The 20,751-nt window shown below is 39.2% G+C and overlaps 1 protein-coding gene across 1 annotated transcript in view; it reads right to left on the bottom strand.

The window, feature by feature from the left end:
• The window catches only part of MTUS1 (microtubule associated tumor suppressor 1), a 92,442-nt gene extending 73,712 nt beyond the window's left edge, over positions 1-18,730 (bottom strand). The window contains exons 1-4 of the mRNA XM_009335127.1: positions 18,169-18,730; positions 16,505-17,802; positions 14,120-14,315; positions 2,047-2,229 (exon numbers count right to left, since the gene is read on the bottom strand). Of these exons, the coding sequence (XP_009333402.1) occupies positions 2,047-2,229; positions 14,120-14,315; positions 16,505-17,802; positions 18,169-18,559 (2,068 nt within the window). The 5' untranslated portion in view covers positions 18,560-18,730. The remainder of the gene's footprint in view (positions 1-2,046; positions 2,230-14,119; positions 14,316-16,504; positions 17,803-18,168) is intronic.
• Positions 18,731-20,751: the final 2,021 nt, after the last annotated feature.

Below are 20,751 nucleotides of genomic sequence, written 5' to 3'. Positions count from 1 at the left end.
ACACTCTCTCCCATTTTTTTTTCTCCTCCGCTAACACAAGGCAAACTCCTTGAGCAAAACAGGCCAAGCAACTTTGTCAATTTAATACTGTTAACAGGACCACAATAGTTTGTCATAAATTTCATGACATTCACAGCATAAGCCTCCCATGCTGATCTTTGTGTGTCCCACCAATCTAATAAACACATTTTAGGCTTAGACAGATTTCCCTCCCCCCCCGACATTATTGTATAGTAGACTAAATGAGAGAATAAAACCCAAGAACAGCACTGTACTTAGAGTACAAAGTAAATTCATTAGTTCTTTCCAATTTGATTCAAAGTCATAAAAACTTCACTTTACTAACATATGATTATATGTAACCTGAACTCATTATACTCACAAAACCTGACCATCACACATAAGTCATTCTCATCAAGTGTAGGAAATTAACTAAAGAAAAAAATCATCTCACAGAAAATAAGCAAGTCAAAACACTGCATACATTTACCAACCTCCACAAAACAAAATACATGCTTTAAAAAAAGAAATAAAAAGGAATACAACCTACTTCTTTTCCCAGTAAATGTGGCTAACAAAGGAATAATACAAAAGCTGTAAGATCCCACTACCAGCAATGTCAGTAAGGTAATATCATAGTGGCTTCCTGAGTCAGTCGGTGGTGTTAATGTAGAATTGATGAAAATAATAGGAGAAAAAATAGTTTCTGTGCAACTGCGGAGTCCTCCTGGTATAGTCATTTAAAAAGGATCAAAGCAAGCTTAAAGCCAAAGAGACTGTAGCCGTGTTCATCCTCTCATATTGCTCTTGCTTGCTCTTCGTGAATCGGAGTGGAAAAAATCAGAAGCTTGAAGGCAGGGGACAAAACAGATTAAACCAACTAGCGAATCAGGCTAAATAAGGAGTCATCTGTTCGGATACTTAATCTGAATACACTGCTTTGTTATGAAGCGATGACCCTTTCCTTTGCTACATGGGAGAGTAAAACGAAGAGAGGACAAAGCTGCTTAGGAATTCCAGATACAGTCCTAAACCTGAACAGCAAGAGTCAACATGGCTGTCACAGTAACCGAACCGACCTGACAACACAGGAACATGCACTGCATATTTTATTACACATACTCTTATTCCTTTGAGGAATATGTTAGGTCTTAGTTTTTAATGAAGGCACTACAGGGGAAAAAATAAAAGAACAAGAAAAATTTAGTTATATATGTATGTATGCCTATGCGCATACATAAACTATAGACATATGTTAAATCAGTTCTCTTTTTCAGTCCACTGAAGACAGATTTAAATGACATCTGGCACAAAGGAAAGGCTTTTGCCCCGTCTCCAAGATATAACAGATGATGCGATAGCAACAGAATATTTCAATGTACTCATTTGAATACGTATAGCTGAGAATACTGATGTGTCTGACAGTCAGTTGTGTGTTATTTCCTTCGTATTTTTGCCCCTAGAATGGATTTCGTTCAGGTCATACACCAATGCTTACAGTCACCTTAGAAATTACAGAAGTCTACCCGTGCAAAGTTTTACCTTCTAAAAGTAGTTTCACTTACCTGCTTTTGATCTCATCAACACATTTTTTCTTAAAACCCTGAAAGCAGACAATCTAGTTCAAAAAGAGTATTTAGTATCAAAAACCTGTAACGTGCTGTTCCAAATACTATGACAGGCAATCCACTCACACCGTTCAGACTTATTTCTTATTACATTATATGTAAACACAAGGAAACTTTTGCTCAAGAAGACCCGGTGGTTTTGCAGTGTTTCAGGATGGAAGAGGAGCTGTACTGAAACCTCTCCTCAAACCAAAATCCAAGGCTCAAAGCTCCTTCAGGTGGCAACTCTCAAGAAGGAAAGTTGAAAGTTAAGAGGCAAAAGTAGTAAGACGTAGAACTAATAATAGGTAGTAAAATGAGAATTAACACAGGCCTTTGTCAGACAGGACTCCCTTCAAGGGGATTTTTTTTTTTTTTTTTTCAACAAGCAGTTGATGCTAGCTATCAGTAAAAACCAGTAACCCTGACTGATACTTACAGTTACTGCTGAAAAGACTTCGCTCACTCTGAGTGCTGCTGACTGATGAGATGCTAGGTGTTCTCTCAAGCACTGATCTTTTGACAGGCACTTTGGATTTGGCAAGTGGTTTACCAGAGCTAGCCCACGAGGCTGGAGAATTTTTCACAGAGACATGCTTCTCTCTTGGCGAAGATCCTATACCTGTCAATTGGGGGGGAAAGGGGAGGGAGAGAAAAGAACAAAAGGAGTTGGAAAGAAGCTTAAACAACTGCTTCTTTTACATATGTGCCTACAAGTAAAAAGATTTACACATTAAAAATACATATAAAAAGGCTTAATTACCTCATATTGACACAGTAAAAAAATACTGTAAATGCAGAAAAAAAGTTCCAAGGATTTCAAGAATCCCGTTTTACCTGCACATTGACCTCAGGAACAAGGCAAGAGCTTTACAGACTGACCGTCAAGGCAGACATTCGCATGCACAAAAAGTTGTTCTAGCATTCTCCTACCTCTGTGTATTATGGTTAGCTTTACTGGCGATCCCATAAAAATATAATCTCCGGCTCAAAGACAATCCAAGAAAGATTCTTTTGTTTGTTCCTGCCCCCAAAACAGAGATGCCCCCCATTTGACAGAGCACTCTAAGAGATCATATCCTTTCAAGGACAAACACAGCGCAACAGTATCAAACTGTGTTGCTAACACTATATACTGCAAACTGACTAGTTCTGCAGAACTAGTTAAACAGCACTGCCCAGAACCAAGTTCTTAATGGCCAACTGGTGCAGACACATTTTTGCATTAATTGCTGTTTTCATTTGAGCTTGTTGAATACAAATGCCCAATAGCTAAGTTAATCAAAGAGGAAGAGAATCTATATAGGAGACAGGTGTGCCACCTTCAGACAGGAGCTTACTCTTGTACTAACAAAGCAACTACACTTTCTGCAAGAAAATTTGAGCTTAGTTAAATTAAGCTTTTAGTTTATTTCTGAGAAGTGTGCACCCAGATTAAAACTACGATGGCCCAAAGGAAGTTACGTACACACAGACTTGTCTTTCCAGCACTGAGTTGACTCCTGTCAGCTCTGACGTCAAGGTTTTTATACAGTCCTCTGAATAACTATGGAAAAAAGGGTTTCGTTTTTGTACAAAAGCAAAAAGAGATATGGAAGATAGACTTACGTATTTTTTTAAAAAATATTTTGTTATTTATTATAACAAAAGATATTTTACAAGATATTTTAACTTCTGATGTCATTGCCATTTTCAAGTCTGACAGATGTAGTTTATCTTACTTGAAAAGACACAACTACAGTGCTTCAGATTTGACTTAGAACAATCAAGTTTCTACTTAAAGGGAATACCCTTCCCTTTATTCTTGTCACTATAAACCACATTTCCACTTTGCTTAAGCTATGTAAGAGGCTGTTGAAATATGACAAAATCAGCTAGTAATTCCCCTTTATTCGACATCGGTTTTGCTGCAGGATCTCCACTGTTAAATACCAATGACGAAGAAACCATCAATTTGCACTAAGACCAAGAAAGCATGACAGTAAGGGGATTACATTAAGATTTAGGCAAGAAAAACACTTAGAGCTAATGTCTGCTTTTCAACAGTAGGTGGTGTGACAGGATTAGATAACTTGTCTCAAAACGTCCTGTATCAAGCACTCAAAACCAGGAACTGCACTAGTAAAGGAAGGTATGTCCAAGTTATTTCCCTCAATTCAGATCAACTCAGTAACAAAAGAGAAACACTACATGCAACATACACTAAACATGCATTAGGGTATTATATAATACTAGTCACTGAATATAACACAAGCTTCAATGAGTCATTAAACATGCTTTACGTCAGACCTCTCTTCGGAGGAGCACTTACTTGTATTACTTGTTTGGCATTACTATGCAGAACTGTGATTCTGTATATGGCTTTACTGTAGCCTGGTATTAAATCTCCGAGACAAAATTATCAGCCATATTTTAGAATTTTTTGTAAGTTACTGCAGTGGACACTTGAATATATCCAACTCGCTAAAGAGTATCCAACCTTTGTCATGCTATGAGAACACCATAAACCACAAGCTCACACTTATTGAAAACACCTCTGAAACACCGCACTCCAGACAACTTACCGAAATAATTTCTGTGTTTGGGAAAAAAAAAATTCTGTGACATTTAAACTTCATACAACAAATCTGACAGCTTTCTAAAGCTTTCCACATTGTTTTCTAAAAGCCTGTTTCATTAATGGATCAACATAACAGAAGAGTAATTAATCCAGACCAGTCAAATTCCTTTTCTAAATAGCCTCTCAGAAAAACAAGGTGCAAAAACCAAACAAACAAAACCAATGAAATCCTGTTTTCTTCATAGTGATTTTCTCTCAAGAGGAGTCAAGGCAAGCATCTGAAAAGGCTCCGTCTCTTCTCGTACAGCATGTTCCTTGTATATGATTTGCAGCCAGCTCAACTTCTCTGCAGACACTGGAACACAGCAGTGTTCTAAACCAGCTGTGAACTCAAACCCATTCAGCAAGAACATCAAGCTCTAGGATGCCCAGTTTCAGAAGCACGTCAAACAGATGACCTTTGCTCTTTTCTTAGTTCTTCTACTGCTCGGTGCTTTCCTATAAGGCTTCCATTAAAACAATTACTCAAGCACTCAAATACATTTTTTTCAATAGCCCAGCTTGAGGGAGAATTTATTTTTTTTCTTTTAAGTCATGACACAAGATCATTTAGCAACTACTCTAGGTGTTACCTCCACTAACAACAACGGTTTTACAAAGTAATTTTGTAAGTACCATTCCCTAAAAAAGGAGTAGCACAGAATTAAATGCAAAGGTTTTGAAGACAGAAGCAGGAAAATGTGGTATATAAACAAAAGTACTGGAAACAAGCACAAAAGCAGGATATTTAGTGAACCATTATTACAAAGACAACAAGCAATAGCGTCAAAGTAACAGGCTTTCATCGGTTATTTAATCTAGTCACTGAAGTGGAATACTAGAAATATCACATTCCTCTACAGTGAAGTAATGAGTTGGCAATTCTTTAGAAAAAAGTCTCTATGCAACAACTACGTTACTTCAAGTATGTTAAAGTATCTCTTGTATTGGAATGGAAATAAGCAAGGAACAAAGCTCATTTTTTACGAAGCTCTGAAGTCAGATTTCATATCCTTACTCAAATAACCATCCTCTCATATGAATCCCTCGTAGGTGGTTATTGTTAAGAATAAATTAAGGCTTCCTTTAAATAGCACTGGAGCCTAAAAAATTCAAATTGAGAGAATAAACATTTGCTAGTAGTAGTGAACTCGGGACTTTGTTGACATCAGGCAGATCGTAAAGTTGAATATGTATTCACCAACTCTGAGACTCCATGTCCACTGTTTCAAGCCATATCGACACATTTCACATCTAGAAGTGAGCACAGAGCAACTGGCATTCATGGAGCTATACAACACCTGGAAATAAATGGTTGGAAGCCTTTCCCAAACAGAAACTTAGGGCAGACTAAGTGCAAAAGGAGTCTTTGGAAGGATGCTTTTTGTTGTTGCTGTTTTTGTTTAACCCTAAAGCTAACAGTAATAGTTGGTTTGGCCTTTCATTGCCTTATCTCTTGAATATGTTTAATTTTGGATTTTTGTCTTATGCTTTTCTGATTTTTCCTGCCAGTTCTAAAATAGAGCCCTCCGGATTTTTAAAGTGCTAAACTTCTTAGCTTTATAAAAAAAAGTCTAAGCCTACAGTACAAGGTCTTTATAACGCAAGGGGAGTAAACCTTCAAGAAAACATGTTATTTTTTGGTATGTATTGAAAGGAGCAAGTAAATCATGTAAAGACAAACTGGACTTTCGTATTGTTTCCAGCAGATGGATCTTAACATAGTTGTAAGAGTGCTTATGGTTGCTATTTTGAGCACTGTAAAGCAGTAGCGATACTAAGAGATTTCTGATGGCTGCAAGCTCCCCAGGTTGCCTGATGAGCCATTCAGCAATATTAGTTATACTATATTATGCTATACATATACCAGTGTTCCTTCGAGGAATTAAGAGTGGTTACAGCACATTCTGTAATTCTACTGAAAATCTACAGGTAATCTCTTTCTACTCATCTCTCTCTTTTAAAGTCTCAAATCACCACAAAAATTACCAAAGAAAAGGCAGGACACAGCTATATTATGTTGCTAGAAATGCCTCAACTGCTAAACATAAACATGGACCAAAACAAGGAATGTTAAGTTACTGCTGGGTTTTGAAATATTTACATGAGAGAGATTTGTTTAGAGGATAACAGCTGATCAGAGAACAGTTCACACATTAAGGCAACACCCAATTCCTCATCTGATGCAGACTTCCACAGTATTGTTCCCATTCACCTACAGTGCTTAGGAAAGTGCTTCTCTTCAGCACAGGTATCAAGGAACCAGCAGCAAGTTAGTGCCAGAAACGTAACTGGGCTGCCAGCAGCCATGTGGGTAGGTATTCATGTGTTCCTCCTCTTGCAGCTCAATATTCCCAGCCTAAAACTGTAAAACTGATCTTCAGTGCTATGGAGCATTATATTAGCAGTTAACAACAACCAACCCAACCTTTTTCATTCTCTCAAACACTTCCACTGTCAAAAGAGCGATTTGGGTATTTTCAATTAAAGGAAGAGAGAGGGAGACAATAACATTCATGTATATCTGCTGTTAAGCTTCACTTTTTTCCCTTCCTATTTGGCCCAGTTATGAAATTTGGCAGGCTTCCTCCCAGTTAAACCCTTCCACGATCAGAGACTCCTCCCTTCCCCATCTTTCCTCAGGCTCAACTCCTTGCATGTGATCTCTCCAGCACCTAGAAATAGCCCTTCTCCTCCCCAGCCTCAAGTCTGAACTCACGCCTGCTGTCCCACCTCCGGTACTGTCTGCCATCATGCTGCCTGCTGGATTTATTCAGTCTTAGGTTTTTCATTCTGTAGGCTGAACTGGAACAGCCCCATGAGAGACCATGTCCGCACAGTCACGCTGTCATCTCCTATGACCCCAGGCAGAACCAGTCTCCTGATGGTAGGTAGTTTTATGCCAGCTTCCCGGGGGCAGCTGCATGGCTGTGGCAAGGCTTGCTCACTCCAGCTTTGCTAGGAGACAGTCGTAAGTTCTTTGCATCCTGACTTAAATCCCAGTGACTAGCTTTAACACAGCTACTGGGAAGTTCTGTTCATTTAGGAGCAGTGGGCACAAGAAGTCAAATCAACATACTGCAAGGAAAGCTGAGGCAGAAGAAAACCACCAACCACATGCAACTATGCTTTTCATTATTGCCCAGCTCTTCATACCACACCCCCCTCCACGTTATGCACCAAGAAGTTTTTGATAGCTTGCAGCTTTTATACCCACATTATCTATAAATATTTTAAGTTTTCTGTTGCAGGCATTCGTGCATGCATTGCATGAAGAAGGAACCTCACTGCAGCAAAACATAAATACAATTTTCTTCAGGAAGACAATGATTCCTATTTCTCTCCTCCTTTACCTCCACCCTGAGAGAATTCAGAACTAACCAGTAGAGGTGAAGAGTTATTTGAAGACACACCAGCATGTCCTTGCAAGTAAATGACTAGGTACCAAGAAATTCCCCCGCAGGGAAGTGATGCACACCTCACTCGTAAAGGTGAATATTCTTACTGATGCATCCACATTTCTGACAGCATTGTTATGTGGACTGTTAGTATCAGCCTCTGCAAGTATGAACACTTTTTTGCTACAGGTGTAACACATTAAAACACTGATGTGGGTACTCACAAGTCACATGTAAAACGTCTGGGAACATATATGAAAACTTAATTCCCTAAGTATGGTCACTGATGGCACCAGAAACAAAGCTAATAGGATGAAACGCTCCCTTCAAGAAGCTGGAAGTCAACAGAATACTGGAAATACCATAGACTTTGGAATAAAGATCATTTAAGTTCATCTTCAAACACTGCCATCCCCCACCCTTCTTCCCCTACTGCAAAAAAAACTGAGGACCACACCTAAGGCTACCAAACCAGAGATAAATTAATCAATTTGCTTTGAAATCATTCATTGCAACAGGTCTCATATTACCTCACAAACCAAAAACTTTCTGCTTTCACTCACTTCTCATGGTTCATTTGACTTATAAAACTAAATAGGAAGTTATTTATTCCAAATGGGTGTTTTTATGCTGAACCCTATGTAAGGATTGCAAAACATGAGTAGGATCTATCCCATGGTGAGAGCTCCTTGTTAATGAAGTGTAACAAAAGAAAACAGGTGTCAGTTAGACTAACAGAAAAACTTGCTTTATGTAGCCAAAGCTAAAACCAAATTGATTATGCTGAATTCAGACTGCATCATTTTATGGCTCCTTTCTGACTTCAAAGTGTGAATTGACCATTCTGTACCTGAATGACCAACACCTGGGGCAGAGGCTTGGCAGTCAAGGCTTGGTACAAGGATATACACACTGCTCCAGGCAGCTTCCAGCAAGCCATTCCTGTTGAGGACGGCCAGGAAGCGAGGGTAAAGTGGAGTGGAAACATTACCACAGAAGTCCAACTCAAGCAGTCCGAGATTTCAAGAGGCAGAAGGTATGACCTGCAAGGTTCCTAAGCCCTCACAACTAATGCTGCTTCCTGAACTCTCACAAACTGATCAGCTGGACAAAAGTCCTTTCAGATATGGTAGGTAAGTTATTCCTTACTTTATACTGCAAATTAAAAGAGAACTGGTTATGAGAAACAGTCACTATGCAGTGGAGCTCTCTGGGTGAAGTTGACCCAAGAGGGATGATAGGCAAGCCTTATATCATACTACAGACATACCTTATGCTCCATGGACACCCATGTATGGATTTCCTCCTTCCCACACCTCTGAAGGTGAATATGGGAGTTTTAAGTTCACTTTTAATTCAGGCTTTAATTACTGTAATGAAGCACTACACATGTATTAAAGAAAGGGGAAAGCGGACCAAGTAATCTGGATTCAAGGACAAATATTATAAGGACAAATAAAGATGTTGGATAAGTTAGTGTATGAGGAACCTGCTTTTAGGATCCATAAAAAAAGCTGGCTGTTTTGCAAAAGAAAAAACAAAAAAGCATAAAAAGAGTGATTGAAACTAAATTTTAAGCCTTATTTATAGACTCTGGTGTATTTCAGATTTGTTCATGAGAAAGTATATAGATACCCTTACAAGTAACTCTCCAGTCCAGCATTTCCTGACTCTTTCAGGCCAGAAAACCTGGAACTCATGTTAGCCTTTTAAAATATTTTGTTTCCTCTTGGCAGCATGTCAATCCAACTTTAAAGAGTCACATGGTAGGAATGATACAAGCTGAAAAGTGATTTGCAGTAACCATGCTTGGTTTAGCTCCTGGTTCAGTGTCAGAACATAGACTCAAGATTGTGGGAACACTTACTGAAACTAAGTTGTTTTGGTTCTGCTTCACTAGTATTGTGAAAGGCTATACCAAAAAGTCCTGAATTACCAAGTTTATATACGTTTCCAGCTGTATGAAAACCCATTGAAACCATTTGGTTTCAATTTTCCATCTGAAAAGCCTTTCTTTGTGCAATAAATAGCAACAACACTCAATAATGAACATAGTCTTAATCTGTTACGGCCTGTTCTGGTTTTAACTTTGGAAGCTTCTCTGAATTACACATTTAAGTGTAAGATCAAGCCAAAGGGCAACAGAAAGAATTTAGCAATTATGAACTAACAAGCAAATCAGTATTTCAAAGTATCACTAAACCTTCTATAGTCTAACGCAACTTAAATATATTTCCTATAGCATATAGGGAATTATTTTTCCTGTGCTTCAGTTAGTTGCATAACACCAGAAAAAGTCCTTCAGTATGATCAACTTTTTATAAGGAAAAGGTCACACTTGTCCAAAATCATCTTCAAGGAAACACAGGATTCAGACTATTGAGTTTCTTGCTACCCAAGCTTTCATTACTCTAGTTAAATGCTATGAAAATACTAGCAAGCGAAAAAGGGAGTACCACTGGACTAGACTCATTGAAAAGATAAGGGCTCTATTTGGTTATCAGTGACTTAAATCAGAGACAAAATGGTACCTAAAGTGTCAGAAATAACTGTCAGATTGTGAAAGACATTTTGGTTACAAAGATGATTTACATGGCTTCCATTAATTTCTGGAAGTCATTAACAGTAAGTGGAGGAATAATATTTTTGATGCTTTCATATCCCCAAATAGTTTCAATTACACGTAAGGCTTGACAGAGCTCTCATAGCTAAGACAACAACGTGAAGTTTCATATGGTGAGAAGTAATTGAAAGTAATGATATTATTTTAAGACAGAAGTGTAGGTGAAGTATTAGCGTATCAGAAATCTTAACTTGCAGGTAAAGCTCCGTTTCTTTACACACTTATAGGTAGATTGTAGTCAGCACAAAGAGAAAAAACAGTGGTAGGCTTTTACATTTTTAGATCTAAAGTAAACCATTTATATCCCCATTTTACGCTGTTCAAACACAAATAAAACAATTTCCTTCGGCTCAAACTGCCACAGTGTTTCTACCCAACTGTACGGGTGGTAGCATGCAGTTGCTGGGGCAGGCTGACAGTAGAAGAACTTGGAGTGACATTCCACGAGACCACCAAATCTCCTTGGCTTCTCCAGTCCCCTTCCACCCCTCCCTTCAAGTGAGAGAGACATGACTCTTCCCACACCATAATACCTCAACTATTAGCAGGCTATTACTCCTCCACAGTGGTTATGTACATCCAATTAGAAGGCTGTGTGCGTTTGCTGGGAACGAAAACAATAGTTGCTTTCATTTCTGGACTGGTTCAAAATCCTGAACCAGGGCTCCAAAATTACACACGCCTTCCAGTAAGGACCAGGTACTCAAACACCTTATTCTGTGTCTTGAATTCTAATAAATGTTTTCACTAATAGAAAACTAACATAGCAAAAGGCATACTGCCTGCCATCCAGTACTATAGAAATCTATGCACACCACCATGGAAAAGTTAGCTGTAGAGAATTAAGATTTTTGTTTGAGAATGACCATGTGATGCAGGTCATTCTCTCTTATGGAGGAATGGAGACAAATAGTTACAGAAATAATTTTGAGGCACCTAGCTTGCAACTGTAACCTGATTTCTAGATTTGCTGCAGAAATGAGGCTTTGCCATTTCCCAAACTACTTCAGTACACTGAATCAAGTTGGGCTCACCTTTTAGAGAACCAATTTCTAATCCAGCAAAAGCTCCAAATTCCAGCCAAGATACACCAATACTGGTAAACAGTGGTCAGCAACCATTTTGAAATAAATAAAAAAGTTATTTCTAGCTTAATGTGCTCTGCAAATAACCTCATAAAAATATAATGCTTGAAGATATGAGTTTTTCTCTCCTTCTGCTGTCTTCTGTTCAAAGGAAGATCAGGGAATTTCCTTAGAAGACATGCTTCCTTATTGGGTTAGTCCATTACCACTGAAAACTTATGGTTTACATTTACAGGTGAAAAAAAAAAATTACCAAAATCTCAACTCCTGCCAAGTTGCAAGGATCTTATAATTGGTGTTTTATACAGGGTATTTTTTTTCTGTTATTTTTCTTGGTTCGGGGGGGGGGGGGGGTCCTGTTTCCCACTCAAAGTGACAATGCATGTTACAATTCACTGCTCACAAGCTCTTGATTATTCTGGGAATAATACTAAAACATTTTGGACAGACAGCCTGCTTCTCCTTGTCAACATACACATGAGAGATGACACAGAGCTATACCATCACTTCTCTTGTTCAGAGTATTTAATGGACTCGCTACACTGATTTGTCTTCCTGCCCAACAATCCAAATACAGCCAGCAACTGGTTAAGAATTAGCTGCATTTATGTTATTACCTCAGAAAGCAATGAGGTCATTACGATTTGGACATTTTTAAGACTCAGCTTGACAAATGCCTGAACAACCTAGTCTGAATTCAGTGCTGACCCAGTTACAGGCAAAGGGGGCTGGACGAGGTGACCTCCAGAAGTCCTTTCCATCCTGGATTTAGCTAGTCTGTCTGTAGTCTGGAGAAATCCTGACAGCAAACAACTGTACAGCTACTGAGTTATTTATCTGCGCTACTGGAATTATATCAAGGTACAAGTTTAATACCAAAGTGTTCAAATAACTTAACTGGAAAAATAGTTATTCCCTACAGGAAGGCTTTAGCTAAAACAGGTAACTGGATTTGGTTTACAAGCTGCCACTTGGCCACAGTAAGCGTACGTACAATTTTACTTCAGAAACTTTAAAAACAGATGGGGTAAGCAGCAGCGGATGGAGTTTTACCTGAAAGGTGTGGTCACATAATACAGCAGGGCTTTGGTAGCAATACCAAGTAACTCCTACCTTTCCCCATCCTTGCTTCTCCCATGCCATACTCCCATCCTCTGATTTGCATCAGTACTATGTTTACCAGGGAACAAGGAACCATGTTTAAGGATTCCCTTGGCAAGGGATAGGGAAGTTAACCTGATACGGTTTAAAGCATCAAATCCTACCCTGTAGCACCAAAACATTGCATAAGCAAAATGAATGGTAAGATGGGCTAGGAATTAGGCATTGGCAGGGGGCCTGGGGAGAGGGCACGAAAAAAAATTCTTCTCACGGGTAGCATTAAAGTTCCAGTCTCAGATCATAGCATGAGTTTGAAACATTGAGGTGCTGCTTCATGCTTTTACCTTAAGCAGGCTTTTTTCAATAGAAAAAATTTGGAAGGTATTCTACTGACGACTGTAATTTCAACATACAATGAATCAAGGAGTGATAGCTTTAGCTAAAGAAACTTGGGGAGTAAAGGTTTTTATTTTCAACAGCAAATGACTTCTGCTTCTGAAAGTGCATCTGATTTTTTTATGAAGGGAAGAAGTTAGTCCTATAACCCAGCCACACTTACATCTGTTTCTAGTGCTGGTGTCATAAATCTACTCTGGATTAATAATATAAGGGGCAAATATACATCTCAGTTCTTCTAAGACCATAATTACAGATAGGAAAGATTACAGAAAAATTGTTATTTAGAGAGGTGATGAGTCTTCCAAGAAATTGGTGGCTTACAGGTGGGTACCTAGTTCACTGAGCAAGTCCCTCACATTAGCTTGGATCAAGTTAGAGAATAGCCTATATCCACCTTCTTTGAAGGACTCATCCGATAAAGGACTACAGATACAGATTTTATCACACTTCACCATCTGTATATAATTAAGAGGAGTATTTTGGACTGGTTTTATAATCTTAGATTGAGTGGGTTAAAAAAAAAAAGAACAGGTTTTACTGGGTATAGCTGGGTGTGCACACTTTCCAAACTACAGTGTACTGCACTGTAGTCATTTATAGCCAGGCTACCTTTGCAATTAGCTATATTGCCACACTTAGTTAAAAAAGCACATACCCTACAAGAACATTTCTGAATCCGTACAGGACAATTACAGAACGCAGTTTCCAGCCACCTGATTTGAACAGCAGCCTACAGACTAGTTTTGAGATTCACCCCTGCCGTCCTTGGTATTAATCAGTCTGAGCTTAATTAGCAGCTCAAGCAGTAGTCTCTCCTTCGATTATGTTCTCCCCTTTCCAGAAACTATAGAGCTGTACCAAAATTAGGTTGAACGAAATATGCTATGACCTGAAATAAGGGCTTATTCCCATTGGGATAGCATACAGTTGCTTAGCGTAAATGCTTTGTACCTGAGCTCTGTATTTTCTCCTCTTCACTTTTACATCTCTTGAGTAATTTTAGTTGTAATTCCACAAAGTACTGTTGTATAACAAAACTATAAATAATAATATTTAAATATTGTTTCTTCTAATAGCACCACACCCTCCTAAACACAATCCTTACAAGATGAGATTTTACAATGATGGGGTGTAACCTGCCTTCCCCCCGCCCCCATATTAGCAATTTGTGATTTAGATAGAATCATAGTTAGCACCAAAACCACAGCTGTGTACCATCCTAAAAGTTCTGTCAGAAAGTACATTAGATGTATCTCAATTTTAAGAAACTGGTTAAGTGGTAGTATTCCAGTGAAAAATTCTCTTACCAGAGCTTGATGACAGAACAGCTCCTTTGTGAGTAGGTGCTTTAATCGTGCAGATAGTTTTATTTTCACATCCTCTCTTCAAGGGCAACACAGATGGCACCATTTTAACCTTGGGAGCTGATACACTTCGTAGTGTGATTGGGCCTTTCTTAGGTATGTTTTTCCCTTGTGTTGTCCCATCTTTCACAGAAGGCATCTGTTTTTAAAAAAAAAACAAAACAAACAACAAAAAAACCCCCAAACAAACAACTAACCACACACCACCACTGTGAGAAGCTGAAGATCTCCCTTTCCAGCATCTGTAATAAAACACTGACCACAGAGGTAAGGGATATGCCTAGCTGTTTTCTGTCACATTGTCCACATCTGCAGTTCAGAACCTCAGGAATCATCTCCTGAATGGCCCTCAGCAGCACAATACTGTAAGTTTGAAGCTAATCACTGGTAATGACAAACACAATGACAGAGGTCATTTTACCTCAGAGTTTTTTCCTCTTCCTCCCCAAACTCTAATTAAGCCATTCAATTACATGACTGCACCTAATCTCAAGATGAATTCTTTACCAGCCCTTCCAATAGGTTTCCTGGTCTAGGTCTTAAGTTACAACATAGCAACAGGTTAAAAAATCTTTCACATTCAGGTGCCATAGATAAAATATAATTCAGGAGTGGACCCGGGACAGGTTTATACGTAGCACTCCTCTCTTTCATATAGAATTCTTGTTCCAGTTTATTTAGGCACTAAATCATGACCACTCAAGCTGTGAAGTTCAGGCTATAAAGGTAACCTCATAAGAAAGTACATATCTTCATATGTTTTTCTGTGACTCAAGCCGATATGCAGCGTTTTGGTCACATTAATGCACTTTCCACTTCTGACTCCAATCCTCATCTTCATTTTAAGAAGTTAATCTCTACTTTTCAGAAGAACACTTAAGTTTAGTACAGCTGATTGGTCTAATGCGCATTTTATAGAAATTGCTCTATGGATTTTCCAGGTACCACCAGAACAATTAATATCACAAAGGTTTCCATCTTGGCAACAGGGTGAATTAAAAGCATTGTCACCAACCCTCGGCACCAAAACGAAGGAGTGAAGCAGAATCCAAGCTCTGAAAGACTTCAGAATTAAAACAGACCATCCTTGCTTTCACGTGAATTTAGGTTTTCAAGTTAAATTATTTATTATAATAAATATTATTATTAATTTCTTCTGTAATATTTCAAAAATGGATAGCTGCTTCTGTTTTACCTGAAGTAGCTTCCTCCATATACTGAGCTTTACTTGAGTTTTTTGGCAAATCAGTAAAGCCTGACAAAAATGCAGACAATGCCAGTTTTACTGGTAACAGCTGCTGCCTCCATTTCACCGATTTAACATAAGCTGTTGAACCCACAAGCGAACAACAGGAGGGGACTCCATATAGCAACAAGACTCCAGCTCTGTGTCCCTACCATGCCTCCTGAGATCTTGGTTGACCCAACCCAGAAGCTCTTCTCTTCTTTCTCACCCTTCCTTTTCTTTTAACCTTCTTTCAGAGTATTTGACAGCAGCACGTTTCTTCTGACAGGCAGCTGACTCGTCCGAAAGTATTTCCCAACCAACCAGCGCACGCATACCTCCCGGCCAGGAAGTTTGCACCTTCCAGCTGGCTGACTGCCCAAAACCAGGTATATGCCCTCTGCATGAGAAATATTTCCTGGCTACTCTTAACTATTCTAATGAGTCCCAGTTCTACTTCAAATAAACGAACTCCCAAATTATTCAAAGCAGACAGTTAAATTAAGATGTTAAAAATAAATCTCTTGACCAACTTGTTGGTCTTGGGGTTTTGTGTGACTTACAGAAATTTTGTGCATATATTAAGCAATAGTAAGTAAATTTAAAAACGTAATTTTGTTCTAAACATGTTCTGAAAGAAAAAAATACTGAAAACAGCAATTTATCTCTAATGTCTATTTAAAGTTACAGCACCACTAGAATTATCTTGATAAAAGCGCATATTAAAAGCTATATTTAGAAAGACCTTATCAAGTTATGCTATACAATTTTACCAGTTTGACTAAATTAAGACTTGTTTGCTTTTATTAGAAATCTTACCAACTGCATTGTCTTAAAAAGACTTTACAAAAAAAATTTTTATACCATGGAATAAGATGAAGGCTGAAGACACTAAATAGCATTTGAGGCCAAGTGCAACCAGTTTATAAAACTGTACTTCTTCATTCCCTTTATTAGGGAGAGACTTTACCTCAGAAATCAACACTACAGTTACATTTGTAGACACAAAACCCATTCCACAATTTCCATTCTGCACCACGTAAGGCAGAATTCCCTTTTTCCAAATGTACGAAACATATAATTATGTAAAGAAAAAAGCTTACCAAAGGAACAGAGTGCAGGTCAAATGTTTCATTTGCCACACCTTTTAACAAGGCTGCTTCCAGAAGAATTCCCATGTTGCTGTTTTGCTTTTTTTCACCTCCAGTCAGATAGATGTTTTGAGCACAGGGCTGCGTTGAAGAGGTTGAACTTTCCATTTTGTCATTCAGCATCTCCTTTGAGTTCTCTACACATGTTGGAAGCGCAGCAGAAACTGAGGAGCATGCCGAATGGGTAGAACTTGCTTTGCCAATGTCTTCCGGGTTCTGCTTTAACACAGGTGTCTTTGAAGCCTTGTGGGAAGCGTTTCTGGGATGTGTCGTGGCATGTACAACTTGGCTAGTGAAGAGGTGTTTGTTAAGATGTAGCTTATGGGGCTTATTCACAGGCAATTCCACTTTAGTATCTTTAGCTAGATCTATTTTCTTTTTCAGCACTTTTATAGAGGGGGACAATTGCCTCGGGGAAGCAACCAGTGAAGATGAGGAAACAGCTGACAGCTGGGGGGACTGGGGAGACTGTTTTAATACAGCACTGTCTCTTGACTGTAGCACAGGCCTAGACATAACCTTTGGCTTAACATTTTTGAAATTAGGTTTGGGAAAACTAACAATCTCTGATTTCTTTGCTTTGGTTATCGTTGACACAATAGGAGACCTGCCCATTGGTTTTCCTGCAGTTTGACCTGAACTAGCTTTAAGCAAAGGCCTTCTATTATGTCCTCCTACAAATGCCTCGTTTGGTCTTAGTTTAGGAGACTTGTCTCCAAGTTCTGCCAAAGCTGAAACAGAAAAAGTTGTATTTTGTGATCGTTCTTTTGGGGTTGAAGTACATAGAGCAGAATCGCTTTCATCAGCCATAGGACTGAAGACCACAAAAGTTGCTTCACATTTCAGCTCAGACATAACAGTCCTCTTCAATTTTGGTACACTACAAGATATGAAAGAGGTGTTGTGCATATCCTGAAGAGCAGCATTTCCAGAGATAATTTGTTCTTTGGTTAAGGGTTCACTGGTTTTCTTTGATACTTGTTCTCCATCCATTTTATCTACTGGAAGAAGGTGCATGTTATTTACAGGACTGTCCATGCATGTTTCAGCATTGGAATTCCCAGTTTCATCACGGTCAGGGGTATCCTGCAGAGATTTCACTTGGTCATCTTCATTAATATTAATGCATGGTGATAATGCATCTTGCCTATAAGGATCTATACATCCAGCAGCTAGTTTTACAGACTGTGCTTCTGTTTCCTGTGATTCTTTATCAGTCTTGTTAGTGTTTTTTAGATAGTGTTCAACACCTGCAGAGGCAGAACGATATACTTCAAGTTCTGAACAGGCATCTGGGCTTTCTGAAGCCACTATCATAGAAGAGAAATTAGGTGTTCTTTCTGAGCTGGTTCTATCAAATTTCTCTCTCATACATACTTCAGAAGAGATTAGTGTTTCCCTCAGATGCATGTCATCATTTTGATCAGTTCCCATAGTTTCACCTATAACATTAGTAACATCCAACGAGCTCAGGTGGCAGTGTGCCCTGCCCTTTATCAGGGACTGCGTGTTCTGCTCTGAAGCAGGAAGAGGTAATATACACTTAGAGTCAGTCTGACTGTAAGGCACTGATTGTTTGATACTCTGATTTTGCATTTTTGCCATAGCAACATTACCTTTCAGTAAGTTTGTTGTTTCTTTCAAGTCACAGTTCAAAGGATACACACAAGTCTGTTCAGTCACAGAAGACTCACATGCAGCATCTGCATCTCCCAACAGAGCTCCTGTGCAGTTGTATTTACCAGGTGTCTTCTGCAGATGAAGTGCTTCAACACACTGCTGTTTTAAAAGAATACTTCTGAAGTCACTCTTATTTTCAAGAACGGTATCATCTTCATGCTCAGTCACTATATTTTGGTCAGTTGAATTACCGTGTATCTTGGTGGCACAATTCTTTGAGGAAGGTGTAGCTCTGTCACGTGCGTAATTATTTCCATTTTCATCCCTTGTAAGTAAGGAAGACTTCAAGCCATTCTTTGCTTTGTCATCTGACTTTTCAACATTCATTTTGAAGGCTAAATTTCAAGCTATTTTCATTTTATACTTATTTAAAATCCCAGAGAATGCAGATTCTTCTGAACTTTACAGAAAAAACAGCTCTTCCCTGGAACACGTCAACTGTGCTGGAAGATATTTAAAAAGTAGTTCTTTGTTTTCATGTTTCCCAAGAGGATTCAAAAGTTCTGGAATTAAAAAGAAATGAAAAACAATTAGCCAAACCAGGATTTTAAGACAGCAAGCATTCTTAAGCTATTAGTCTTTGGATCAAGTGCAGCCATTTTAACCAACTTCCTTAAGGAAATTAGGCTTTTGCAATCACGCCATTCGTGCATGTTTACCTTCACAAGCCATTTCCACTTCCCTGACTGCCAAGCAACTTTTGAACCCTTTGGTCAGCTGCAATCAAGTGTGACTTTAGCATTGCATTCACAGATACTTGGCTTGCTTGGCTTGCATGCACGCAAAGAACAACCCAAAAGACTTGGCTCCTCAACAGGAAAGAGGTATCTCAAGGACTACATGATAGAATGAACCATCATTTTTCCTCTCTTCCAATAGTAGGTACTCAACAAAAGGGCATGGTTCCTCACACAGTGCGTAGTCAAGCTATGAAGGTTCTCACTGCACAGTGCTTGAAAGCCATAAGCTTACACAGGCAGGTAAGAGCCATGTAAGAAAAACCAAATACCAGACTAACTCAGGAAGCTCTCAGTCACACACTGCAAGCAGCTAGGAGAACTCTAGGGAAGAATCACTACGTGCTTATCCTGTTCTTATACTCTCCACTCAGAATTTAGCCCCGGTTACTGCTAGAGACAGGACACAGCGTTAGGTGGATCTTCAGTCTGACTGCGTCTGGTCACACATATGTTCTTACGTAAAAGTTTGCATGAAGACAGGAAATTAAGAGAGATCTAAGTTGTAATAATAATGAAGTGCTGCTGTATAAGCTCAGGTCTAGAACAGACACCAGAGCAGCAACATAGGAGCGACACTAAGAATCCCAGTGAAGAAAGACTTCAGTGCTCATCCCTTGATGCACATAGCAAAGAGCAGTAACAACCCCAGACAGCAGTTCTTCTCTGCACTGAAGGCCTTTTCCTGCCTTTCAAGGAAGCAATGCACAGCAGAGGCGGCTCAAGACCTTCAAAGAGTTGTCTTAAGACATCTGAGCTGAAATAAAGAGAAGACGGGGAGGTTCATAATCAGCTCTGGGGTTACACCAGTACATTACCCCAGTGCTGCTGGGGTAGCCAACAGGTAGATGCACATGGGACCTCTTCAGAGTCACTGGAGAGCAATTCCCCATATAGCAACAGCCTCCATCTTCTATAAAGATGACACAAATTAGCCAAGTGGGGAAACAATTCAAGTGTCATCTTCAGCCGAGCAGAGCCACATATCCTCATCCAAAACACTACAGAAGCGGGAAGAGGGACGGAGGGTGTGTGAGGAAACAAAGAACTGAAGAAGAGCCCTTGCAATGCGTAAGGACAAGTTCCTAGCAAGCACTAAGACTGCACCCAGGTACCAAAACCACAAGGACATAAATGAGAGAGAAGATCCAAACTGTCCAAAGCAGCTGGATGATCTCCATAGCACAACTCTGTATGAAAGGCTCCTAGTACCAGAAATATGACCCGAGGTAGAAGAACTTCGGATTTATAAGATATGGTTGCAGTGGGGTGGAGGATCTGGCAGGAAGAAGGGTCACTTTCAGAGCAATAAAGTCTAAATGGGAGAGACAGAGTTCACTGGATCCAACAAGGGAATCAGGCTGAAGATGCATTCATTGACAAAGGTCAGCTTCCTAACTAAAGAACAGGGAAATTGGAGAGGTGTTGAACACCATCACACATCTGGAGTGACAGATTCCATTCTCCAATCAAAGAACAGGAAGGAGGAGGACACTTGCCATCAGAAACAATGAGCAAACAGGTCAGTGGCATCTATCTAAGATGCAGACACCAGAGTGTGGTGTCCTCAAATGAGGATACTGATATAATGACATACTGGAAATTTGGTGGGAAGAAAGCAGCAGGACATGAATGTCACGATTAAGTATATAGGATGGACAGAAAAATGCATGCTAATATGAGAATTGTATTAAAGTCTGAAATTATTTGACTGTAAGGTAACCACAATGAGTAGCAGAGTACTTACAGACTGAAAATCCAGAGCTAACAGAAAAACAGAGA

The sequence above is a fragment of the Pygoscelis adeliae genome, unplaced genomic scaffold (genome assembly GCF_000699105.1).
Source record: "Pygoscelis adeliae isolate BGI_AS28 unplaced genomic scaffold, ASM69910v1 Scaffold21, whole genome shotgun sequence".
Lineage (NCBI taxonomy): Eukaryota > Metazoa > Chordata > Aves > Sphenisciformes > Spheniscidae > Pygoscelis > Pygoscelis adeliae.
The sequence above is the reverse complement of the archived record's forward strand: the minus strand, read 5'-3'. Positions and strand labels throughout refer to the sequence as shown.